This window comes from Nelumbo nucifera, chromosome 6 (assembly GCF_055504915.1).
Source record: "Nelumbo nucifera cultivar China Antique chromosome 6, China Antique-T2T, whole genome shotgun sequence".
In the NCBI taxonomy this organism is placed as follows: Eukaryota; Viridiplantae; Streptophyta; class Magnoliopsida; order Proteales; family Nelumbonaceae; genus Nelumbo; species Nelumbo nucifera.
In genome coordinates, this window is record NC_142654.1 from 13,539,254 (window position 1) to 13,566,583 (window position 27,330).

The window sequence follows — 27,330 nt, forward strand, 5'->3', positions numbered from 1 at the left end:
AGAAAGTAGGGGTCACCAAAATGTTCAGTGAGACGTAACCCCAACTTTTTTGAATAAAAGAATTAAGGATTTTACTGTCAATTTTTATCAACATGTGGATGATTGATAAAGAAAATTAGATGATAGTAAAAAATATTTAATTTTTAAATATCAATTAACCACTGATTAATGAATTAATTAACGATAGTTACTGGATTGACACATTTTGAAAATTTCATACTGAATTCTCACATTTTAAAGGACCAAAGTGGCACTAGAACCGGTTACTGTTACTAATCGGGAATTTTAAAGTAAAACGAATACATGATCAAATAAAACGCGAGATAAGAGGTAGAATAGTAATTTCTCACAGAAAGTGCAAACCGATCACCCTTCTCATTCCTTCGTCGTTCTTCCTTCTTCGTTCCCTGTCTGCTCAACGGATCACCCTGTACTCAGTGACACGGCACAAGAACCTCGATTTCTCAGGTACGTATATATATATATATATATACATATATTTCTTCGTCTTCTCTCGCCATTCTCTCTCTCTCTCATTTTGTTCTTCGTTCTCAGTCATTTGGAGGTTGTGTGGCAGAAAGTAGTAGGCAAACTGTTCTCTTGATCAGCAGCTCAGTTCCGTTTGGATAAATCAAATTATAGCTCTCTTCTTGATTTTGAAAATCTTTTGTAAACACAAAAGGGATAGTGGTCTATTCTTCTTTTCGTTTCTCCCTGTTGTACATCCTCTGGTTGTACAGAGGTTTCTTTTTCTTCTCTAATGAAATCATACTTCATGTCTTCTCAAAAAAAAAAAAAAAACTCTAGGTTTTGGTCCAATATATCATTTTCTTTTTTTTTTTTTTGATAAAGGTAAGGCAAAATTTTATTCAAAGAAGCCTGAAATGGCAGATTACAACCAAGGCCCCTAAGATAAGGAGCCAAACACACTTAACATCTACAATACATCATAACTCAAGAAAATTCCTAGATCTCAACTGAGAACAGAGGACAGAAGCTTGAAGGCCCTTAGCCGCAGCCACCCATGAAATGAGCTTGCCGAAAGCAAAGGCAACATGTATTTGATAATACTTTATATCATTACCACCCCTCATATTTACTTTTTGGTAAACATGTATTTGATAATACTTCAAACATATTAGAAGCAATGAGGTATCATTATTACAAATTGGTTTTATGTAACTGTCATTTAGAGAATTAATCTGAAGAAGTAGGGTGGTACCAAATGCCATTCTCATTCTAAGAAACAAGAATCAAAGTTCTGTAACAAACGTCTACATTGTTTCTCAGAATGAGGAAAATCCAGAATTCATTCTTTTCTAAAAAAAAAAATTATGAGAAATTTCCAGAATTGATGCCAAACAGGGCATAAGGCCCTAAGCAAATGAATTTAGGGTTTCAGCCTTCCAGGTTCGAGCTACATCTCTTCATTTTCCACTTGATTTTTTCTGCTTCTCGTCTTTGGCTCTCTCTCTCCTTAAATTGGGTTTATTCACTTGACAAATCATTCGTTTTTTCTTAATTTTTTTCGTCTCTTATGAAGGAGATTCGTGTTTCTATTATGTGATTATAGTGATTTCTTTACCAAGGTCTAGTTTCTGACTCAAATTGAACCCATTGCACCTTATGATTCTTCCGAAACTATACTAGTGTATATACTTCAGTTTGGCATAGGAAGATCCTTATTTTGTTGTTGTTTGTTTGAATTGTACTAATTATGCTGACTTTAATGTGGGGCAATTTGTTGGTAGTTTGATGATTAATCTGCGTAAATATTCGAAGAATAAATGTGAGTATTTTGTTAGTAGGAGACTCTGAACTCATTTATAACTAACCAGAATCGATCAATCATGTGTAATTAGAAATAACTAGACTAGATAAAAGAAATTTCTGTTCATGCATACTCCAAGTCATCTGAAGTTTTTTTAGCATTTTTGTCCATGAAATGGCCTCTGTGTAACATTTTGCCTTGAATCGTATTTTTTTTTGTATTTTTATATGGGTGTATTTTTACATGAATCATAGATAAATATTGTTCTGTAAGCAGTGTAATGAGACTTTCCAGGTTCTCATGACATTTTACATCTTTTTGCTGTTTAATCTCAGTTCACTGAAGTAGAACATTATCATTTTCTGTAGGTTTACTGTGTGTTAAGCAACTAGACTACAGTTCTTGTGGATATTAATTCATTGGAAGCCACACCTAAGATATGAGTCAGAAAGGCTTAACATACATTTTTGCTGCAAAAGGAGTGCCATTGCAATTCAGTGCTTACAGAAGCTACCTTCAAATAGCAACATGTATACCTACTTGTGCAATGGTTATACGTTCAACCCCCTCCTTGACAGTGGGTTTGGTATGAGTTATTTATTTATTTACTTTATCATGTGCTTTTAGCTGGTTTTTTAGTCATTCTCATGTTTGATTGAGGCTTACAGAGAGTCCAAATCCCAATCATGCTAAATTGAATAGTTTGATGGCTATTGAGCAGAATATAGGGAAAAATTCAATGGCCAGTGGAGGAGATAAAGAGCTGACTGGACAGTGTAGTGTGCATTACATCCTCATGACTCATACCAACTAAGAGGAGATGACTATATTTACTAAGTCGCCTTTTGCCATTGTAATTTTAACAAGTTAAGGACAATAGCCACAATGGAGACAGCAGTAACAATTGGTACTGCTGTTCACTTTCTTTTTGACTGAGTGGTGACTATATGGATAGCATGGCCTGGGGGACTCTTGCCAGTGCTGCTGTACACTATTGCATGGTTGTCATTGCAGTCTCTGTTAGCATCCCCATTGGGAGCTGGAGAGGACAGGAGAGGTGAGGGAGGCATGTAAAGATGGGGTTTTTGGTATATAAGTTTCACCCTTTTTCCTTTAATTCTTTGCAATTAAAAACGTCAAATGTGCTTAAGTTTCCACATGTCCAGTCAACCATGGGAATATTCTACAGATATCACTTTTTGATGTGTGCAGCGTTCTGTACAGCAATGCAGGCACAGAAGACCTGGACTCCTAGCAACCCAAGACAATCAAATCTTCTTGTCTGGAGATCTGCAATAACCAACTCCGCAAAGTTTGATGAGAAAAATGGTAATATAGATGATACATTTTACAAAATTTGGGAACAGGATTCTAGAACATTGGATGCCATGGTTAGGAGTTACTGCATTAATGGGAGGCATGAAGATGCACTATCACTTTTCTATAGAAGTGTATATTGCTCGAGGAGATTCAGACTTAGCCACCAAGCTTTTGCATCCCTTCTCAAATCTTGTGCTGCCATCTCAGCTTTTGAATTGGGAAAGTCTTTTCATGGGTATGGTATTAAATTGGGGTATGAACTGAACCAGGCTATTTCCAAGGGTCTAATGAACATGTATGCGAAATGTGGCACTCTAGATGATTGCCACCTATTGTTTGATCAAATGGATAGGAGTGATCCTGTCACCTGGAACATCCTTTTATCTGGATATGCTGGATCCCGGCATCATGACCTAGAGGCTATGGATCTGTTCTATGCAATGCATGTTTGTGAGGAAGAACCTAAGCCCAATACGGTTACTATTGCTATTATCCTTCCCGTATGTGCTCGATCTAGAGACTTGCTTCTTGGAAAGAGTATCCATGGTTATGTGATTAAATCTGGATTTGAATTGTCTACACTAGTAGGAAATTCTCTCGTATCAATGTATGCAAAATGTTGGTCACTACATGATGCATATGTCACATTTAGAAGGATTGCTTATAAAGATGTTGTCTCATGGAATGCAATTATTGCAGGATATGCTGAGAATAATCTCCACCATGATTCATTTGAATTATTCCGCCAGATGTTGGCTGGTCCAAATGAACCTAATTATGCGACGATTGTAAATGTCCTGCCTGTATGTGCTCTTCTTGGGCATAATGATGCATACCTTTTTGGGAAGGAAATCCATTGTTATGTGTTCCGACGGTCTGAGCTGCTGGTAGATGTTTCTGTCTGCAATGCACTTTTGAGTTTCTACTCAAGGATTGGGAGGTTGAAAGAAGCAGATTCAATATTCCATAGGATGAAATCAAGAGATTTAGTCTCGTGGAATGCTCTTATTGCGGGATATGCCTCTAATGGTGGATTGCAGAAAGCGTTGGAATTGTTTCATGAATTGCAATTAAGAGAAGCAGTTGAACCTGACTCTATCACTCTTATAAGCATTATTCCTGTCTGTGCCCAACTACGTGATTTACAAGAGGGACAGAAAATCCACGAGTATGTTCTCCGACATCCTGATCTGTGCAAGGATACAGCTGTAGGAAATGCCCTAGTAAGTTTCTATGCAAAATGCAATGACATAGCAGCTGCAGTAAGGATGTTCTTGACAATCCCTAGGAGAGATCTTATATCATGGAACACAATGCTTGATGCCTATGCTGAGTGTGGATATGCAATCCAGCATGTCAATCTCTTACACCAGATGTTCAAGGAAGGAATAAAACCAGATTCTATTACTATCTTAGCCATTCTTCGTGTTTTTGCCAATGTTTTCTGTGAGGAAAAGGTTAAAGAAGTTCATGGTTATACAGTTAGAGCTGCTCTTTTATTAAATGATCTAGAACTGACTGTTGGAAACATGATAATTGATGCATATGCCAAATGTGGAAATATGGAGTATGCATTGAAGATTTTTGAGAGTTTATTAGGAAAAAGGAATGTGGTAACAGGCAATGTCATAATTTCAGGTTATGCAAATTGTCAGTCCAAGGAGAATGCAGAGATAATATTTAAGAAGATGTCCGAAAGGGATCTCACCACCTGGAATCTGATGCTACGAGTTTATGCTGAAAATGGCTGCCCAGATCAAGCTTTTATTTTGCTCAAAGAATTACAAGCTCAAGGAATGAGACCTGATGTTGTTAGTGTTATGAACCTTCTTCCAGCTTGTGCTCATTTGGCCTCAGTTGACCTTGTGAGACAATGCCATGGGTATATGCTAAGAGCATGTCTGGAAGATGTTCGCTTGAATGGAGCTCTCTTGGATGTCTATGCTAAATGTGGAAGCATAAACTGTGCTTACAAGCTCTTTAAATCGTGCCATCAAAAGGATTTAGTCATGTTCACAGCTATTATTGGTGGGTATGCAATGCATGGCATGGGAGAAGAGGCACTTGGCATCTTTTCTCAGATGCTTCAGTTGGGTATTAAACTAGACCATGTTATTCTCACTGCTGTCTTATCAGCTTGCAGTCATGCAGGGCTTGTGGATGAAGGATTGAAACTTTTTGAGACTATAGACAAAGTCCATGGGATCAAACCCACTATGGAGCACTATGCATGTGTTGTGGATCTTCTTGCTCGGGCAGGACGTTTAATAGATGCTTATTCCTTTGTGAATAGGATACCAGTAGAAGCTAATGCAAACATATGGGGGACACTGCTAGGTGCCTGTAGAATCCACCATGAGGTGGAGCTCGGGCGGGTTGTGGCAGATCGTCTTTTTGATATTGAGGCTGGAAATATTGGGAACTATGTTCTGATGTCAAACATATATGCAGCAGATGCCAGATGGGATGGAGTCAAAGAAGTAAGAACATTGATGAAAAACAGAGATCTAAAGAAGCCTGCTGGGTGCAGTTGGATTGAAGTGGGGAGCAGGAGAAACATTTTTGTAGCTGGAGACTTCTCTCATCCTCAAAGAGTGGTCATTTTCAATACTTTAAGCACCTTGAATCAACAAATCAGAGAGACATTTTGAGGGGTTAACATCAACGTCCATGTTTATAGAAGCAAAAGTGAATATAAGACACATCTGGGAGGTAAATTCTTGACCAAATCTGTTTACTATCTATTACACTAGAGAAAATGGCCACCTCATCTCCAAATGGACTTCGATATATATGGAAATTGAAATGCTATCCCAAAATTAAATTGCTTTTATGTCTTATTCTAAATGGAAGAATCCCATCAGAATATTTCTTAAAGGAACGTGACATGAGAATATATGATGAATACCTTTATTGTGGAATGAGCAATGAGAATGAGATGCACATTTTTCAGGGACTCTCCGTTTTTAAACAGGTTTGGCTAAATACCAGGCTCTGGGATTCGAGCCCAATGGATGAGGAAAGGTCTACATTGAACATGTTCTATGAATTCATGGGCACTTACCAGAATCTGTTTGGTTATAAAAAGTAAAAAAAAAATAAATGGGTTAAATGGAAACCAGCTCCAAGTGATGTGATCAAGATAACAAGGCACAATAATGTCAGACAGTTTTAGGCTGTGTCAGAAGGAATGACCAAGGAACATTATTCTTCTGCCTTGCTACTATGTAGCAGAAGCTTGGTTGACATGGGAAGCAATTAAAGCGACAAAGCAGTTAGGAGTCAAAAGAGTTCATCTTGAAGGAGATTTGAAGCTTATTTTTAATCTTCATCATCATCTAAGCCTTATACCAACTACATGGAGTCGGCTATGGAAGCTGATTATTAATTGCCTAACTCAAATATCATCCCGCCCTGGAACATCCTTAGCTTATCCAAGAATATCTTCATATAGCAAGGTAGGAGGAGATGGAAATTACCTATTTGCACACACACAAAGGGAATCAGATCATAGACTGGGTGGCTGAACAAGTGCTCTCAGAAGAAATTGTTTCATTTCCCTTGGTTAGTAATTGCAATTTTAACCAAGTGTTTCTTGAGGCTAGGGGAAAGGCTCCCCCCTGTGTAGCCCAAAGTGTGGTAAGAACCTAAGGCAAGTCTCTAGTAGTTGTTGGTGACTTCTGGCTTCATTCCAGTCAGAGAACCTTGGGTCTTTTCTTCTTTTTAGTCTCTTTCTTTTTTCAAGTGTGGCTTTCTCTTCTATGTTTTCTATTAGGCTTAGTGAATTTGCTACCACGCATATAATGCTATTTCTTCCGCTTTCTAAAATCACATCAGGTTCAGTGTTAGTAGTTCAGACATACTGTTAAAAGTTTAGCTACCTGGCTTCTAATTTGTTCTACTTGTTACATTGCTAGTTGTGTGCAAAGTTGGTCAACGCTTATTTTTTCTATTTTTTTTTTGTAGCTTTTCTTATTGAGGCATTCAATACTCCTATGAAATGTGATGTTTATGTATATTAGTTTTATTTAAAAAAACAACACGAGGTCTCATGTATATGGATTGTGATGTATTATCAATATGGCTGTTCGTAATTTTTGCTTGGTTTGATTTTTATGAACAGGGAAGGGTTTCTCTTTTGTCCAGAAACGAGCTTCAAGTTCAACAACTCTAGCATTTGATCTTTGTCTGTGCCCTAGTAAGTGGCTCATTTCATTGTCCTTCTATTGGCTTGGTAGCTGGAGAGCAAGAGTTTTATACACCTATTCTTTATGTGGCTCAAACAAAACTTGCTTATCATTGGTGCACATAATTTTGTATACTAGATGGGTTAATTTTTAGTGTTTTTTTCTACTGCACTCCTAAGTTCAAGGGCTCTTTTGGATTTCAGGTTTTTAAATAATAACTTTTAATGTTATAATTCATGAGTCATCTATGTATAAAATGGAGAACATGAGGAATGGAAAACAACCATTGTTCTAAGCTGTCTATATAATTTACTCTTTTGCTTTCCCTCTCTCTCAAATACACTTGATACTTCTATGTTATAGCAGGTTTTAAAACAATCAGAGCATTTGTTTACCACTGAAAACTTCAATCGTTTAGCTTTACTAATAAATTAGGTTGCATTTAATTTTGTAGTGAAAGAAGTAAAAACTTTTAGTCAAACTCTAAAATATTTGTTTATTCTGGGGAATTAATTGATAGAAGAGATTGAATCCAATATCCATACAGATTTAACTGAAATTTTTAATAGCTGGAGAAGCTTTTTTTTTCTGTAGAAACATATTTTGGATGACTTCTAACCCCATAAAGTTAAATGATGTTGGGTCTGGTTGGTATCAGGTTGCAAACTATGATGTTGGGCCAGGTTTGGAAGGCCAGCCCATGTTTACCTAACACAGACTTGACTTTGTCTTTTTTTATTTATAATATAAGAAGTAAGTTGAAGTAATCCCCACTTTATATGAAAGAGAATGGAAGAATAATGTAGTTCCTACTTTATATGAGAGAGAATTGAAGTAAGATGAAATCTTGCATCAGCTTTCAAAATGTAAAATTTGCACTAGAATGAATGCAAATGAGACAAAGAGTAACTTTTGTTTTAGGTAAGAGTGCAAATCATAGATACAAGTAAACGAATGCAAAACTGAACCCAATGCAAAATTTGTCCTCTGTTCAGGTTTGCACTGTAAACATAGTCTTAGAGAAGATATAAGGCAGTGACCCTTGTTCTCCATCTTTATGTAGAACTAGAGAACCACTTTAGGCATAAATCATATTCTCAACAGTGACAATATAGGAATCTGAGCTTAATTATCCATGAAGCATAGGGTGACCCTAAGCCTAGAGTCACAAGTTTTCTAATTAATTCAATCATCAACTAAAATCCTTGAGATTGTTGATCATACATGTCTCAAATCTAATATTTAAATAACTAGAATGCTTAAGGTTTTGATTGGATTGCTTATGAAAGAGGGTTGAGGGTATTTGGACTTTGGGAAGTAATTGGATAGTTGGGAAAGGGTTATGATGTGAACAAGGCTGGTTGGATAATAGGATTTGGTACAAGAAAAGTCACCAGATATAGTAGAATCTGCAAGAAGGTGGGTTGTATTAGGTTACATAGGTAAATTCTAGTAGATGAGAAAACCAAGGAGGTTTTTTGGTAAGACAGCATACTTCATTGTGGCAACCTGGGTGTACTTAGTCAGAATTCAACTTATTTGTATTTTTTTATCAGCAAAGAAATTCATTTATTAATTTAAAATTTGAAGTCAAGTTACAACAATGCCCAAAAAAATTAGGTTATAACAATGCCCAAAATAAGGATGGTCCATCATCTCCCTGCTTGGCTATCACATTCGCCAACCCATTAGCTTTCCTTTTAACCCATTTAAAAGTAAAGTTAAATTTCTTTGCAAGTTGGTCAATCTGTCTAAAATAGACCTGTTCATGGGCCGGGTGGCCCAATGGGCCGGCCCGGCCCGGCCCAACCCCCAGACGGGCTTGAACAGGCTTTTTGGCCCGCGGGCTTAACCTCGGGCCAAAAAGCCCGACCCACATAAAATTCGAGCCGGGCTCGGGCTTTGCCAAAATAGCTCGGCCCGGCCCGACCTATAGTTAAACCTAAGTAAAAACCCTATGTGATGTCCATTTGAATAAATTTTTTGATTTGAGAATGTTGTTGATTCACTTGTAGGCCCATTGTTCATTTAAATAGGGGAAAAAAACATCTAAATTAAAATAGAAAATGTCCATTTGAATAGGGAAAAATTCAAATTTCTTTTATTAGCTTGGGCTTCGGGCTCGGGCTCGGGCTTTTTATCAGGGCCGGGCTCGGGCCCAAGTTGTAGGCCCGTTGGTCGGGCCGGGCTCGGGCTCGGGCCTAACATTTTTCTATTAATAAAGAGTCAAAGCCCGGCCCGGCCCGGCCCATGAACAGGTCTAGTCTAAAAGTGAATCTGAGTTTCCAAGGTGCTGACTCAATTTGCTTTGCCCATGTTATGATCAGAAGGGAGTATCCTTCAATTTCCAACTCTCTTGCCCCTAATTGTTCAGCAAGCTTCAGTCCTTGCAATTGTGCTTTTGATTCAGCCTGAATTGAGTCACCAAAACCGATTTGTCCCGAGAACAAGACCATCACTATTCCTTGATGGTTTCAAAAGACTCCCCCTATTCCTGCTCTTCCTGGGTTTCCAAATGAATTACCATTAAAGTTTAGCTTCTGTTTATTTAAACCTAGTGGTTCACACTCCATTTTTATAATTTCTCTATGTGGTTCTGAGAGTGCCATTCCTCTCCAATTTCTTAGGAAGTCATCTGTGGGAATACCATTGAACAGCTCCAAGGTTTTAACCCAATGTACTGATCTGATTTTATTGGCTTCAATCACCTCCTCTAAGGATTTACTTTTTCCATTTAAGATCCTTTGGTTTCTCTCTTCGAAAATAGACCAGACCACAACTGCACGTACTACCTTCCACATACATCTTCCTCTTTTCTTCTGTTGCCTCAGGAAAGTTGGGTTGAAAAGGCTCACTACGTCTTGTCGGGGAGCCCATCTGCAATCAAAGAGAGAACAAAATAGTCCCAAATACAAGAAGCAAATGAGTGGGAGAGAAGTGAGAAAGGGTTTCACCACAAGCCTTGCAAAGAACACACACATGAGGAGAAAGGCACATGTTCGGCCTTCTTTTCTGTAGCACGTCACAAGTGTTTACCTTCCCTAGGAACATTTCCCAGCAAAGAAAGACTTGGGTTTCTATTGACATGTAAGATCAGTAAGAATTATAACATGCCTCAATAAACCTTAATCAAAAGTGACAACCAAAATGCCTTGTGATTTGTAAAAGGGCTGAAACCAAAAACCAACTCCATAACATTGGTGCAAGACTTAAAACAGAACAGATTTCCTAACTTGTATCAAACATGAGCACTTTGAGAGCTAGTGGGGCACCTTTATCATTGATATTTCTTTTACTGTATAATTGGAGGTTTTCTCGTGTATTTGATCTTTTTTTTTTCTACAATGTTTTGGGGAACCTAAAATTTCTGTAACCATGTTTAAAAAAATTGAATTATTTTTTAAAAATCTTTGAGTGATTGTCAACCAGTCTACTAGTTGTCTATTTTAAGTTACACCTATAGGAATAGATGAAGTCCATCAATAGGTTCCATGATCCCTACGGCACTTGATGTGTTCCCTGATTTGTTCTACTTGAAGGTGAATATGCATAGAGTCAGGAGAGCAACATTAATCACAACAAAGAAGATTTTGTTTGAGAGTTAATGCATGAAGACAATTAATAGATCTATTGTTCCCTTATTTCTAAGTACATTTTATTTCTTGTTTTGTTGTTACCATGATGCTAAGATAACCAATAAACGTCTATGTACCATATGGCCCTTGTTCATTTCTTGAATACATCTATCATTTGCTAATTTCACTTTGAAAGAGGGAAATTGAATTCAAACGCATGTCATCTTGGAATATGTGAAGCAGGAATTGATTGAGTATTGACTATTGAGCATTCAATCTATGGAATCCATTGTATTTCTAGCTTGATGAGGTTCTTCTGTGGTTTGGGCAGGTGGATTGTGTGTTGGTGACACTTAACCAGAAGTTCTCAAGGATTAGGCTTGATCAATGAAGGCAAGGCTTTTAATAGTATGCTCGTGTCAACTATCATAGTTCTATCACCTCTATGGTGGATTGACTTCGGCTGCTATCAGGGAGAAAAGGAATTGGTCTGTTGCAACATGTCATTTTGTTAGACCTACTAAGAATTTCAAGTAAATAAAATAAACACATGTAAGAGAGACAAACTTTAGTGGAATTATGAGAACATGTTTTAGCAATGCTTTTTTGAAGATAATAACCTTGGTTTTTGTTAAATATTTTTCTTTTTGTTTATGAGTTTGATTTTTCAGTTATAAAATTTTAAACTATTCCAAACTGGCCATAAAGTACAGAATGAGAGGGGAGGCAGGAACTTGATTATGTGTTGAATCTCATAGTCACAGCATATCAGCACATCCCCAACCTTATTTACTGAATATTGTGAAGATTTGGTCTATCAATAATAACGATTTATACTTTTAATTAATTTAGTTTTTTCGTTTTAACTTTTAACATATTAAAAAAATGTTTGCACGTATGACATCCGGCATTGGTCTTATTAATTGGATTGGTTGGGATAAAGTAATTATTAGGGGATGAGTAATGGGCCATCTCTGACATTGTTGTAAAATTGTAGCTTTTTAAAGATACAAGACTTACGTGCTTCTTTAACAAGTATGAATAAATTATTTTTAAGCTCAGTTTGGAAGGAGTACAAATACAAATATGTAGAGTGCAAAGCCTTGTATTTTGTATTATTTTGTAGCAGTTTTGTACTCTATAAATTTGTATTTATACTCCTTCCAAACATAGTCTAAACCTTGCAGTTTGTATTATTTTGTATGTATTTGTATCGTACATTTTTGTATTTGTACTCCTTTCAAACTAAGCTTTAATTATTTATCCTCAAAATACAAATTAACAAAGTATGAATAATTGAAAATTTAAAACTTTTGAAATTTCAAATTGACATAGTGGATAAATTATCAATCCCATTTTAGATAATTTATCACTTATCAATCTTCCTTTTTCCCGTGTTTTTGGCCTGTGCTAACATGGGCCCCTCCGCTAGTTTCTTAATGAGAAAATATTCATTCAACTAAATTAATCAAAAGAAAATAAAAAGGGAAAACTACAGGAAGATACCCTATACTTTGGGGAAAATGAGTCCAATGACACTTAAAACCTTAAACTTTCACTTGTGAATCCCACCTGTGATCAAATCCTAATGAAGGTGTTGGTAAAGTCTTTAGCTGGTTGTAGTGGTGATTTGGGATCGAATTCAAGGTTCAAAGTATTGATACACTTTGATGCATGCATATTAGGGGTTTTCACCACACACTCCCTCTTTTTTAGTGTCTTTTGCTCAAATCTCCCAAGGGGTCGGTCTTAGGCTTGCCTATCCCGGGAAATGAGAGATTTGGGTTCACTTGTGACAATGAGAGATTTGGGTTCACTTGTGACAATGAGAGATTTGGGTTCACTTGTAACATGGTTTGAATAGCTAAGAGCATAAAATTGCAAAATGATAGAAATGGATATGGTTACTTTAACTAGCATACCTCTTTGGAAACAAACCTTCGGGAAGGTTGATGAGATTGTTGTGTTGCTTTAATGTCTTATTTGTCAAAGCTTTTAAAAAAGGAAAGAATGGGTTAAGAACTAGGGTTTTAAAGATTCAATAAAGGAGAGGGCAAAATAGTCTCGTAGGGTGATTTTGAGTTTTTTTAAGTGTTTCAAGGCACACATGACATCATGTGCTCTTGATAATTAACAGAATGCTAATGGTTGAACTTAAGGTTATGCTTGATTGTAGTGCAAATAAATTTGCATCGATGCAAAACTATGGCCGTATAAATGATTTAAGTATAAATTTTGATCTATTTATGTTTCAAATAAAGGAGAGGGCAAAATAGTCTCGTAGGGTGATTTTGAGTTTTTTTAAGTGTTTCAAGGCACACATGACATCATGTGCTCTTGATAATTAACAGAATGCTAATGGTTGAACTTAAGGTTATGCTTGATTGTAGTGCAAATAAATTTGCATCGATGCAAAACTATGGCCGTATAAATGATTTAAGTATAAATTTTGATCTATTTATGTTTCAAATTTTAACTTATTTGGTTTGATTCCAGTATAAATGAAGTAAATCAAGACATGAAACAGAATAAAGTAAAACTCAAAACAAAATTAAATGAGAAATTGCATTTTTTTTTTCATTTGCACTATCATACATTTGTGATTTGTACTAGAATAAATAAAATTTCACTACAACCAAAAACAGCATAAGTCTTCTATAAGTACAAGGTATCTTTTTGTTATCAAAAGTTGAGCCCTTAAGTGTTACTATCCCCATAGTACAGGTGCCTCATTTTAATTATTTCAATAAAAACAAATGTTGATTTTCCCGCAGTTTTGTATTAAAAAGGTTGATAAGAGAGTTGTTAGGGGTATTTTTGAAATATAAAATTTTAGACTGGTGCCCTTTCACGTTTTGTATTAAAAAGGCTTAGTTTGGAAGGAGTACAAATGCAAATATGTAGAATGTAAAAATTTTATATTTTGTATTATTTTGTATGTATTTATATTGTATATATTTGCATTTGTACTCTTTCCAATCAGAGCAATGAAAAACACAAACATGTGGATGAAAGATGAATTAAATAATAAGGTTGCAAATTATGGGGTGTTTTAATAATACATAAATTATAGGGTAAATTTTAAAACTGGACTGGATAGGAAATCATTCAGGTCAAATGGTCCCACTATTCTGTTTGAATGGATGACACGTTCTGACTTCAAAAAATAAACAAAAAAATAAACAAAAAAAAAGGCAAAAAACCATTGTCCAGGTTGACAGTTTAATGGCTTAATCGCTTAGCTTAGCGGACTGTTAACCAAATCAATGATTTTTGGCCAAAAAATGGTTTTAGAGTGAAATAAAACCGACCGATTCTCAATTTTTCGATCCAACCATCCGGTCCAGTCCACTTTTCAAAACTATGCTCCAAGTCTTTACCGGTCTGAATTCAACAATGCTTAGATTACCATGGGTGCAATTTGGATCGGATTTGATTAGAAATTCAAGGATCCGTTTGAAAAGAGTATAAATATAAGTACAAGTACAAATACAAATACTATCATTTTCATCAACCTTATCAAATTTTGGTCTCAAAGCCTCAAACCCTAACCCAAGCCAAGTCCGATGCTCGAAAATTCTTATGAAAAGATATACAAAGAAAATGTACTTATGAAAAAATATCAAAGAAAATGACTCACTTTGTAATTAAGACGTGATTTATAGACAATTTCAATACGTTCATTTTTACCCTTGAAGTTGACGATGAAAATTATTAAATCGACTGAACAGCATTACCTTGTGAATGTGATGATAGCTGACTGACGCCGTGAATCAAATTATTCGGACTCCTGAGATTTCTTCTCTCCTTTTCGACGCTTCTGCGGAGGGGCGAACGAACCGTAACCACCAAGCAAACGAATTTAGGGTTTCAGCCTTCAGGTTCGAGCCATGCCTCTTCGTTTTCTTCTTGATTCTGTTTGGTTCTCGTTCTCGGCTCTCTCTCTCTGTCTCTCCTGCTTAAATCGGGTTTATTCATTCGACGTTTTCTTAAAATTTCCGTCTGTTCTAAAGAAGATTCATGTTCCTATTATGTGATCACAGTGTTTGCGTTGCCAAGATCTGGTTTCTGACTCGAATTGAACCAATTGCACTCTATGATTCTGCAAAAACTACAATATAGTGTTGATACTAAGTTTTGCAGATGAAATTCCTACTTTTGTCATCGTTTGTTTGAATTGTACTAATCATAGCAACCTTTAATGTGGAGCGAATTTGTTGGTTATTTGATTATTAGACTCGGTGAATATTTGAAGAATATTCGAATACTTTCTATGTAGGAGATTCGGAATTCACATATAACTAACCAGAATGACTAATCATGTGCAATTAGGAATAACTAGACTATTTTAAGAATTAGTAGTCATGCATACTCCAAGTCATCCACTTTTGCATCTTTTCCATGTAATGTTCTTCGTGTAACATCTCGCATTGGTTCGTATTTTTAATTTGACCTATTTTAACATAATCATAAGTGGTTATCTTTCTGTAAGCAGTGATAATGAGGTTTTCCAGGTTCTGATGGCATTTTACATCTTGCTGCTTAGTTCACTGAAATAGGATTTTATGATTTTCTGTAGGTTTATAGTGTATTAATCAACTGGATCACAGTACTTGAGGGTATTGATACATTGGAAGCCAAACCTGAGCTATGAGTCAGAAAGGCTTAATATATAGTTTTGTTGCAAAAGGGAATGTTGTATTAGCAGAACACACTTCATTTACTGGGAACTTCAGTACCATTGCAATTCAGTGCTTACAGAAGCTACCCTCAAATAGCAGCAAGTATGCCTATTCGTGTGATGGTTACATATTCAACTTCCTCATTGACAGTGGATTCGGTATGAGTTTTTATTTATTCATTTACTTGATTTTTTCCCTGACGTGCTTTATCTGGTTTTCTAGCAACTCTCATGTTTGATTGGATATATATCATGGATTTTCAGTTTTTCTTGTTGTTGCTGATGAAGCTGCTGGAAGAAGTTTACCTTTTGTGTTTCTTGACCGAGTGAACGATGATTTTAAACAGCGCTATGGGGCAAGCATTAGCAATGCGGGGCCACATCCGCTTGCTGACGATGACGATGATGATTTGTTTGAGGAGGATAGATTTAGTGTTGCATACAGTCTTGATAGGGAATTTGGGTATGCCAAGATATTCAGTGTTTCAGTGATGCACATTCTGAGTTATGCACTGCTTATTTGTTTTATTGTATATTCTTTTCATGTTCTTTGATCCTGTAATTTGTGCTTGACTGAACAGTCCCAGGCTCAAGGAACACATGCAGTATTGCATGAACCATCCAGAAGAGATCAGTAAGCTATCCAAACTGAAGGCTCAAATAACAGAGGTCAAAGGAATCATGATGGACAATATTGAGAGGGTACATATTTCACCTTGGGGTGTTGACATGTTTAGTTTGACAAAATCTATCCAGTAATTCATGCAGTATTTAATATGTCTGCAAAAGGCTGAAGAATATGAATTACATACTTGTTCAATTGGTGATTTAAATTCTGATCTTATTACAAACCCTAGAAAACCCCAAGCTATTGTTTCCTTACCGATCCATGTCATTGTTGAGTCCAGGTGTATGATTAACTTCATCCCTGCATATACTATCGAACAGTTACAAGAAGTACCACTCCTTGTTTTATCTAATTTTAGTCCCATAAATTACACAATCAGATCTAGGAATTTATGTTGCATCTCTTGTTTGTTTGTTTTTTTTTTTTCATCAGAAACTCAAGGCGGTGTTTTAAAAGCGCAAGGTGCAAGGTGAAGCGTGCACCTTTTTAAGCAAGGTGCAAAAATAAAAAAAAAGCTAAAAAATAAAAAATGTCAAAAAAAAGTGCCAAAAAATTCAAAAAAAATGCAAAAAATAAAAAATTATTAAACATAATATTAATAAAAATATAAACTTAAATTTTAAAATAAATGTTTTAAAAACCTATTGTCTAAAATTAAAATACATAAACATCACATGTAAAGCATATTCAAATGAGAATTTAAAATAAAATCAAACATATAAAACATTTTAAAGCATATAAATTCCAATATCTCTTTTTTTCTCAATTACATTACTTCAAGTAGCTAATGTGACATATTACATTCCTGATTCTACGAGCTGCCATTGTGCCATGCCCCTCGAGGTAAGCCCAAACGAGTCCATGTTAGGGTCTTAAATTCTTAGTTTTTACATAAAAAATAATGATTTTATAGTTTTAATTTCTTTTTAAGAAATTTTATTAGGATGATGAATGGACAACATTACCAAATAGGGGGTTCTCGAAGCTTCGGTGAGTGAAAGAAGTGAGCGAAAAAGTATCAAATTTTCAAAAGGCGCATGCCTGAGCTGAGGTGCAAGGCACACCAGGTGCACACCTAGGCACACCAGGCATGCGCCTAGGACCTGGGCGAGGCACCTACCCTAAAATGTGCCTCGCCTTTGTGCCTAGGCATGTCTTTTAAATCATTGACTCAAGGAATTTTATTAAAACTTACAAGAAAAAGAGAATACAACAAGTCGTTAGGAGTAGAGCCCTTTACAACAAAAAGACCCTCCACCCTTTTAACATTGAGTCCAATACAAATGATTGTCCATATTTTCCTTTCTTAGCTAATCCATCCACCAAACCATTAGCAGAGCTCCTAATTCATCTTGCATGAATTTGCAATTGTCTTGACAGCAACTTGAACTGCCTGAATTCATTTCTGAATTTCCATAACACCCCTTCTCCTTTTTCAACCAACCAATTTCTATTTTTGAGTCCCCATCTACAGCCAGCCTTGTAATTCCCATTTCCTTAGCTTTTGGCACCCTGACAATAGAATCCATGAATTCACAGCTCTTACTTAATCAACCTGATCAATATGCCCCGAAAACAAACCACAAATATTCCCACTCCCATCTCTGATCACTCCTCCATTTCCGAAGAGTCCCAGATTGCCTAAACTACTTCCATCAAAGTTCAGTTTCGTCCACTTGCCACTTGGGCGAGACCATACCTCCAGGATCTTTTGTTTCCTAGAGGAAGAAAGGGCGATTGACCTCTAGCTTTGAAAAAAGTCTTACTTTGAGAAATCTGAAAATAATTTCAAAGTTTTCACCCAGTGTGCTATTCTTACTGTAATAGTCTCCAATATTGCCTCCTTACATCCATTCATCAAAAAAAATATTGCCTCCTTACATCTCTTGTCCTGTTTAGCAAGTATGTGTGCTATGCATTGGAGTATTGAATTATGTACCTTCTTTCTTTTAACAATTTTCAGAAAAAGCAAGATGGAAGTTAAACAAGTTGAAAAAGAGGAGAGATTAAGGATGAACATGGATGTAGTATATGTGATGTAGGACTGGCTACTCAATTATCAAATTGATGTATGACAATGACCCAAAGGTGAGTTTAGGATGGTATTGATTGGTTAGAATTGGGTTTAAGGATGATTTAATGACCCAAACGAAGGGTTGAAAGGGGTTTGAAATGTTTTGAGTAATTGTTGAGAATTGTAGTCTTTGTATGAGGGTAGAAAAACAGAAGATTAAAAAATTAAGCATAGAAATGGAATTTTTAATGAAATTTTGTAGACGCATTTAGAATGATGGATGCTAAAAGACAGCCAAGAGTATTCAAAGAGCTGGGCATTCCTTTGATTATGTTCAGCAATACATGATCACCAGAACGAGAGTTCTCAAAGACCTGAACATTCCTTTCCCCCCATATACACCAGAATACAACCATTGGTAACATTCCCTGGACAATTCAACCTCTAATACTTGCACTACTGATCTGCCAACTCAATAGAAAAGCTTGAATGCATTGTGGAAAGAACCCAACCTGTCCAAATGTATCCAGAAGAACACTCCATACTTTGGAAGCACTTGAGCAGTGCAAGAGAAGATGGTTGGTTGTTTCCAAATCTTCAGAACATAAGACACACCCCACTGGTCTGGTGACATTCCCCTATTTATTAATTTATCATGGGTCAGTTTTTATCTGAGAACTGCAGTCCAAGCAAAAAACTTGATTTTAGAAGGGGTTCCACCATGCCAGATTCTGTTACCTGGGAACTCATGGTGATCTTCTTGGCACAAACTTCTGTAAAATGATCTCACAGAGAACACACCTCTGCCCTCCCATGTCCATCTGCATGAATCAGTAGTACTCACCTTTGACATGAGCCTGCACAGTTTGCAGCAATTCTAACAATTGGTGAACCTCCCAGTCATTCAAACTTTTTCTAAAAGTTGGACTCCAATTGACAATACCATTGGATACTGAATAGCAATCTTTCATGTATCACCAAAAACCTCCCTGTATTGACTCTTGAGCAATCAGGAAAATAGCTTTGATAAATTTCCTTCGTCAAGAAGGAGCTTGAGAGAAACAGAGATAGTAGATAGTTTCAATAACAATTTTATTGAAAGTCTTTATCTAGGTGGCCCAAGGCAAACTACATGGATGATATCATTCTGTGTCTGGCACAAGGGCTGTTGCATCTGCTCATTTAAGTTGTAGCATATGCTTTTATACTTGATTCTTTTAGGTGTTTTATTCTGGTTTCTCCCTTCTGATTCTTTTCTTTTTTTTTTTTTTTGTCTGTGGATAACATTTTCACATGGGGTATCTGTGGATAACATTTTCACATAGGGTAATACTATGATGCAAACTTGCAGCACATCCTGAGAAATGTGTATTCCTTTGGAAATGAGCTTTCTAAAATCTAGATGACTGGTTTTAGATATTGTTGTCTACTCTTATCTTCTTTGTGTGGTAAGCATGGTTGCCAAGGCAACACCTAGGCACCAAGGCACCAAGGGAGAGTTGTCTCACTTACATTCCTAGCTCTTTTGTAATTATACCAAGCACTATATAATATTTTATATATCTTTATTTTGTTTTGAGAATAGGTAAAGTATAATTATTAAAGAAGGAAACAAAACATGTACAACAAGTTACTGTAAACAGGGATTTACATTCACTGCCTATGCAGTCCTATACCCCCAGCCCTGCTTTACGAAAAAGATTCTCATGTACAAAAAAGTGTTATAATTCCTATCCTTAAACAGTTTGTTTACAGAAAGCCAAGAAAACATTTTGCCCAAATTTTATATATCTTTTGTTTTCTGATATTATTAATAATAAAACAGACATTATTACACCCTTTATTCATTTTTCTGAGTTTATATACTAATTTCTTTTTATTATTTTCTTTTTGTTAAGGTTCAATCAAAACACATTTTGGTTTATGCTATCTTTAACCCTTGAAGACTTCAAAACCTGAACGGACGTGTGCTCTCTTCTTTTTTTTGTTTTTTTGATAAATAAGTGCTCTCTTCATCTTTTCATTGGACAAAAGCACTCTCAGTCCTTATGTTATCTGAATTTTGTTTTCTCTATGTAACCTAGGGAATTACCTTAGGACTTAGGGATTTTAATTAAAAGAAAAGCTAGGCAACAAAGTGCCCCTTGTCGTCTAGCCTTGTCTTAGCATCTTTTTTTTTTTTTTTTTTGATGAATGCCTTAGCATCTTGTAAGCTATGCTGATAAGCTAGATTCATCCAAAGAGCAACAAGTGTAGGATGTTGTTATGGGAGTATTGTAGTGCAAACTAATAGATATGATATTTTCTATAATATGCCATTTCTAATTTGAATTAGGGGATTAAGTCCATTAGTCTAACCAAATATATATTTATCTAGCCATTGTATAAATTTTGATCCATGGAAAATAAGAAGCCATTTGAAGCAATGTTTGGGGATTATTTTAAACTTTTTTGAGCAAAATGGTAAAGTATTTCATTGAAATTCTAAATGCAAATATGTACAGGAGGGCTACAAATGAGTTGGATCTGATCCATTTCGAATTCAAATTTGATCTGATAAGAGCCGAATTTAGATATCCTTTTAAAAGTTAAACGAATTGAACTGGATCGCAAAATCTGATCCATTAGCTTATTGGATCAAATTTGGATATTTGCCGATTCGATCTGTTAATATTTATTATTTTTATTTTACATATATAGTATGCACCAATATTTATTTTTATGACATTTATGCCCATATTTTCACAATTAATTGTTTTTAATATGCCTAAAAACTGTAAGTAGTTCACTGGCACCTTCTCCCTTGTTTGTCTTCAATTTGATCCAATAAGAAATCTGACAGATTTACATTTGATAAGAATCAATTGGATTTTCAATATTGTCGTTTGAATTCGTTCCGCTAATATTAATGGATATCTGATTTGAATATGATAATTGTAAAACACATCCCTGCTTGAGAATTTGTCAAAACTTGAAGTGGTTTCCTGTTTTCTTTGAGCTAAATGGGTAATCAAGTCTGAAGATAACTTAAAGCATGGAACTCAGCAAGGCTAATAAAGTCTGAAGATACCTAAAAGCATGGAATCAGCAAATATTGCGGTTGGACGTCAGTTACTTACTGTCTTGAATATCTGGCGGCAGTATTCAACAAATTGACAAGTACTGTGTAGGTCTGAATATGAGGTTTTCAGATCTAATCTCAAAGAAAAAAATGCAAAACAAAAAAAAAAGTGTGTTAATGAGCAGTTAACCACCAGAGAAAGAGAGGGGGAACAGTGATGGAAGTCTGAGTGAGGATATGGAGAAAAGGGAGGAGATTTAGGACAGGATTAACACAGCCATTGTTTTTGCTGAAGATCATGAGGTTTTTACCCCTGTTCTTTGGCCTACTGCAGAAGTTGGGATTCAAATTGAAGCCAAACACAAGTTGGTTGCTAGGGGAGGGGGGGGGGGGAATTGAACACCCGATAGAGGAGGACCTAATCAGAAACTGAATATTGGGCAGGGTGTCAGTAAGAAAATAGTGGTGGATCACCAGAATCCTCACAAGGATTCTATAGGCATGGACAAACGACAGAATAGTGGGAGTAATTGTGAGTGTGACATAAGTACAGGAAGCTCCTTGCAGAAAACCTTTCCAGTGATGAATGTTGGAACCCAGCCTTCACAGTTGTGTTAGAGTGTTGGGATTCCACATCCAGTTGTTGAGTCTTCATTGGAGCCAGGTCCAGGTAAGTTTGTGGTTTTGGTTTTGGATACTAACCCTTGCTCTGTGCCTGTTGCTTGTTCTCCAGAGTCCCAAACAGTTTTTAAGCTGCCTGCCCATATTTTGGAAGTTGAAGATGAAAATATTGGTTTGGAGGTACAGGAAGAAGTTGAGAGAGGGGAGAGAGTGTGGGACCTAATAATGGAAGAGCTCAATGAATTGACAAGAGTAGAATTGGAGAAGGAAATTGAGGGCAAGGAAAGCAGGAATCCTATAGTCGGGGGTAGGGTGGAATCTGAGAGACGAAAAAGAGAAGACTCATTAGATGATTTTGTAGGAAAGTTGGGATGTAAAATAAAAGACCCGAATGAGCTAAAAGTGTACTTGAAAAACAAAAAGGAGGAAGGGGAAATTAGAAAAAGGAAGTTGAGTGAAGTTGAAAGATTAAGGTTGGATGTGGAAGGGGATGAAGAATTCAGTGAAAGGAAGGGGAGGGGAAGGAAAGGAAGTAGATAGAAGTAGAGGGCAAGGGGCAGATTAACTTGGAGAAATGAAGATTTTGAGTTGGAATGTGAGGGGCTTGGGAAATATATGGAAGAGAGCTGTAATAAAGGAAGTCTTAAGGAAAGAAAACCCAAATATATTTCTAATTCAGGAATCTAAATTCACAACTTTTGATAACAGGTGGGATAGAAGTGTGTGGAGAGCAAATGGTCTTAGTTAGGCAATGAGTCCCTCTTGGGGCTCTTTTGGAGGAATAGTAACACTGTGGAAGGATGAGGTTTTGGAGGGAATTGAAGAATTTGTTGTAACATTCTCAGTGTTTGTCAAATTTAAACAAGTGGCTGATGGATTTGAATGGGTTTTGAGTCTTTTGACTAATGTTTATGGCTCTAATGGTTATATAGAAAGAAATGAGTTGTGGGAAGAGTTAAGTGGTATCAAAGGTCTTTGGGGAGGAGTGGGAGGACCATGGTGTTTAGGAGGGGATTTCAATGTTATTCGATTCACTAAGGAGTCAAAATAACGTGAGGCAAAGAATTGCAACATGTATGAGGAGATTTAATGATGCTATTGATATTTTTGAGCTCATGGAATTGAATTTGTTAATTGTTACATAACAGCTTCACTTGGTCCAATCTCCAGGCTGAACCAATTTGTTCAAAATTAGGCAGATTCCTTTTTAATGTAGACTGGGAAGAGCATTGGGGAGACTTGGTGTCAAGGGCAAATCCTAGGGTTACCTTTGATCACTGGTCAATCTCTATAAGTAAGCATGATTTTGGAGATAGAGGACTTTCCCCTTTTAGATATGAAAATATGTGGTTACATCATTTAGGGTTTAGGGAGAAAGTAAATGAGTGATGGAATGAGAGAAATCCGAGGACTAATTGGGAAGGCATGAAATTCCATTGGAAATTAAAAGAGCTGAAAATCAAAACCAAGGATTGGAATATTAGCATTTTGGGAGACTAGAAGAAAGAAAATAAGAGGTGATCAATCAGATTGAGATGTTGGATGCAAAGGAAGAAGAAGGATCTTTTGGGGAAAGGGATAAGGAGGTAAGGTGGGAGTTGAGAAAGAAATTGGAGGATATTCTTTTCAAAGAAGAAATCTATTGGAGACAAAAGTCTAGGCACAAGTGGGTGAGGGAAGGAGACAAAGTCTAGGCACAATTTGGTGTTCAGGGTGCTAGGTTTGACATGTAGTATATGTTTGGTATGGCTTCTATTTATTAAACAAACGTTTGTACTCGATTTGTCTTCAAAACTGAGAAAAAGTGATTGATAAACGCTTTTTCTGGTATTTGTTGACAGCTAGACGCCACTAGGTGCCAAATAAGTGGAACAGTAAATAAACATCTTTGTGTTGGGGGCATAGTTTTCAAGGTGCCAAGGTGAGGCTAGGCGACGGGGGGCGCCTTGTTGCCTAGTCGCCTAGGCGATGGATTTTTCTAAGTAAAAACATGTATCTCAGGGTAGTTCCCTAGGTTCCATAATCATATTTCCTTAATAAATACCCATAATTTTCATAAGTATAAACTTCATGTTGAAGTACAGAAAATCAACATATTCCAACATATTCACGAGAAGAAAAAGAAGTAAGAAAAGAAAGTTCAAAAAATATAGGGGCTGAACCCCTATTTCTGTTATAGGAAATTAGTATATAAACACACAAAATTAGTAAAGAAAAAGAAGAAAATGTGTTGATTGGACAACATTTTATGTTCTTCCTTACTTATTGGTTGAGGTTTTGAAGTCTTTGAGGGTTCAATACAGCATTTAGCAATGTTTGTGTTGATTAAACCCTAACAAATAAGAAAATAATAAAAAGAAAATAGTATATAAACAGACAAAATGAATGATTGTTTTAGTTTAAAATGTCTATTTTATAATTATAACCTCAAAAGATTAAGAACATAAAAGTTTTTTATTACATGCTATAGAAAACTGCTTGGCAATTAGGCGAGGCAAGCCTCCAAGGGTGCCTTGTCACCTTGACAACTATGGTTGGGGGAAACGTTAAAATAAGCTTCCCCCAACGGTTGGCTTGCATGTAAACCATGACAAACATTTATAAGATAAATAGGTGTGCGAAATAGCATGATGGGGCAAATGCCCACATGGCGATGACCTGGCACCATTTATCAAATAAACGGAAGCCATACCAAACACCCTGATAATATATGGTTCTATTACTGATAAAATGGTTTTATTGTCTGTAATATATCAAAATTTGAGATTTTCATTTCTGTTTAAAATATATTGTGAGTGCACAGTTGAAGGAGAGAAGGCTTTACATGTGTAATTTTTTCTCTCTCTGAGTGCCTGTTTCCCTCTTTTATCTTGCCTTTTTCAAATGGATTCTGCTCCCTGGAGAAGTTGATAATTCTTAAGATTAGAGTCTGTTGTTCCGCTACAGGCTATTGCTTGGTGCAGTGGCAAAATCTCAGGCTGACAAGCCTAAGAATCATAAGGTTAGGTCCATATCCAGTCTATCCCTCCCAAGACCCTGAAAAGTCAGGATCATCATTGGCTAACTTGAATTCTACAGTTTGTTGTTCAGCAACAATTTTAGGAATACGGTAATGGTTTTGTGAGAAATTGTTTAAGATGGATTCTTAGGTATAATGGCAGTGGCATTGGATTTAAGCTTGAATATGTTGTCACTTTTCAAGATCTTAAAACATTAGTTGTTACTGATGGATGGTTAAATATTAAGAAATCGGGATAAAGGAAATGGATATCTTAATCTGTATTTTTTCTTATAAGTTGGTGATCTTTTCTCTTGGGCTCATATTTCTTCTCATGGGCTATGCTTCTGGTGGCGGAGGAGCAGTTGTCAAGGCCTGACCTGAAGTGAACCCCTTGTCTCCCTAGCTTCAGAGCTTGAATTGGTGGATTCACAAATGCTATTGGAGCCTAGATGGTTGATAGGTAATGTAGAGAGAATAATCCAAATTTCCTTGAGGCATGCAACCTGACCAGTTGATAGGTAATGTAGAAGTTGAGTTGACAGGCATGCAAGTTGCAACTTAGTTTTTCCCCTGTTTGATAAGCAAGTTGTCAAGCCCTAGTTGCCTATGGATTGATTATTTCAGTTCTGAAGTGGATCAGTTTCATCTTAGTGTAGAACCAAATTAGGTTGTTGCATGCAGATGTCGGTCATGACTGTCGCTGCCATCTATAGTATGCTGCATCCCACCTGCATTTTTTCCATCTTTGCCCTCCAATCCTGATATTTCTTTGCAAGGGAAACGTTTACGTTGTAGACATAAAGGTGGTGTTTGGTTCCATTGCCATTTTCTTAGAAAATGGTGCCACATTGGAGCCACATCAGTGACATTTCCCGAAGTGGCCTGATTTTTTGAGAATCGACGCATGCATTTATACAAACAGAAGATTGTGATGCGTTTTTGAAAATATCTGATGAAACGTGGCACTGTTTTCTCAGAAAACGGCAATGGAACCAAACACCTCCAAAGGTGGATTCGTGTAGCTTTCATGTTTTACAATGTCATTGTGTTGACACAGGACAGACTTCCGTCTATCAGCAGAAACACACTGTTTGTATATAGATGAATTAGGTAGGCTGTCAAAACTAACCCGATAAAATTCCAAACTGTCTTAGGTTTTGGATCGTGGAGAGAAGATTGAACTTCTAGTGGATAAAACTGAAAACCTTCAGTTCCAGGTATTTTATTGGCGTCCTACAACTGTTACTACATGTTTCTTGGAGCTTGGAGGATTGATGTATCCTTGACGTGGTTTCTGCAACTTGTTGTCAGGCTGATAGTTTCCAGAGGCATGGCAGGCAACTAAGGCGGAGGATGTGGCTTCAGAATATCAGACTTAAGTTGATGGTTGGAGGTACGATCCTGGCCGTCATCATCCTACTTTGGCTTTTGAGTTGCAGAGGATTCAAATGTTGATGGGAAGCACGAAATAATTACTGGAACCTCTCTATTGTGTACAAATAAAAAGGGGAAAAAAATACGTATCTTTGTACAATGGAACTGGTGCTGATTTGTATAAACTCAAACTACTTTCCTATCCTTCCAGCTAGCTTGATCGTTGTCCGTTGATGTAGGTCTCGGTAATGCTTTAATGCGAAAAAAAGGATCTTGATAATTTGATTAATTTGGAATTTCTGTGTAAAATATCAGATTGGTTGAGCTTCATATTTAAATTTGATTCGTTTGCAGACTGAGACTGGCCTTCTGAGTTCTGACTCGCGCGTGTGAGACAAAGAGATCCGGTCCAGCAGCCTCGCTGAACCAAAACTAGGCCGAACATCATACCCACTATTTGTTTCGGGTTCCTTCAACTTCAGGTGTTGGTTTTAAGGCTCGTCTACCCCCTGAACTAGAGCCAGACCCCGAAACACTCTTTTAAGGGTGTATTCAGAAAGCCACTCATACGATATGTATCAGTCCATACAGTCTGATATGTATTAAAATTTTGAATCTTACAATAATCAGGTAGTATTTATTTCTTAAAAAATCAGGTACTATTTATCAAAATACATGGATGGGGTTTGATTTTCTAATCGCTTCTATTATCATGTTTTTTGGGCAGTATAAATTTTTTTTCTATAACCATTAACTAAAACGAACGAGTTCACTGTAATACCCGAAAAGCTTGTAACCAATCAACTGATATCATATAAACTCGTTTTGGTGGTAGTTTAATTATTTATCAAAATTTATGGTGGCTTTTGATTCTTTGAGTTCACATTTCCTTCCCACAAGGGGTTGCCTTACAACGCCCCACAGCATATCCCTGCCGTGTATTGGGAACATCTTCCCTAATATTATCATCGGGAGATGTTCTCAATACATAGCGAGGATGTGCTAACATTGTGGGGCGGATATGTGATCTCTGATTCCTCAAAACTCTTCTACCCGTAGTATAGATTTTTTTTCCTTTTTTTTTTGGTATTAATAAA

The 27,330-nt window shown here is 36.5% G+C and overlaps 2 protein-coding genes across 8 annotated transcripts; both read left to right on the forward strand.

The window, feature by feature from the left end:
- The first annotated feature begins 311 nt into the window (after positions 1–311).
- Positions 312–11,489, forward strand: SLG1 (Tetratricopeptide repeat (TPR)-like superfamily protein). 7 transcript variants are annotated; one of them, XM_088890186.1, is made up of 5 exons: positions 312–468; positions 2,140–2,859; positions 2,984–5,803; positions 7,215–7,289; positions 11,185–11,489. In XM_088890186.1, exon 3 carries the CDS (start codon positions 2,998–3,000, stop codon positions 5,740–5,742), a length of 2,745 nt encoding a protein of 914 aa, XP_088746312.1. In that variant the 5' UTR covers positions 312–468; positions 2,140–2,859; positions 2,984–2,997; the 3' UTR covers positions 5,743–5,803; positions 7,215–7,289; positions 11,185–11,489. The 7 variants fall into 7 exon arrangements, with proteins under 7 accessions (XP_088746312.1, XP_088746315.1, XP_088746313.1 ...); XM_088890189.1 differs by having other exon boundaries at positions 2,996–5,803; XM_088890187.1 differs by having other exon boundaries at positions 2,140–2,828.
- Positions 11,490–14,423: 2,934 nt separating this feature from the next.
- On the forward strand, positions 14,424–26,522 carry VAMP727 (vesicle-associated membrane protein 727). Its single transcript, XM_010247106.3, has 6 exons — positions 14,424–14,734; positions 15,433–15,693; positions 15,799–15,997; positions 16,116–16,236; positions 26,014–26,076; positions 26,171–26,522. The coding sequence occupies exons 2-6, from the start codon at positions 15,504–15,506 to the stop codon at positions 26,312–26,314; spliced, it is 717 nt and encodes a 238-aa protein (XP_010245408.1). The 5' UTR covers positions 14,424–14,734; positions 15,433–15,503; the 3' UTR covers positions 26,315–26,522.
- The last annotated feature ends 808 nt before the right edge of the window (positions 26,523–27,330 follow it).

Bases quoted from the DNA above. Each gene is read 5' to 3' on its own strand.
- VAMP727 (XM_010247106.3), top strand. From the start codon at position 15,504: ATGAGTCAGAAAGGCTTAATATATAGTTTTGTTGCAAAAGGGAATGTT. The intron at 16,237-26,013 runs GTACATATTTCA...AAACTGTCTTAG, and splicing joins TGATGGACAATATTGAGAGG to GTTTTGGATCGTGGAGAGAA. The intron at 26,077-26,170 runs GTATTTTATTGG...ACTTGTTGTCAG, and splicing joins CTGAAAACCTTCAGTTCCAG to GCTGATAGTTTCCAGAGGCA.
- SLG1 (XM_010247055.3), top strand. From the start codon at position 2,848: ATGGGGTTTTTGGTATATAAGTTTCACCCTTTTTCCTTTAATTCTTTG.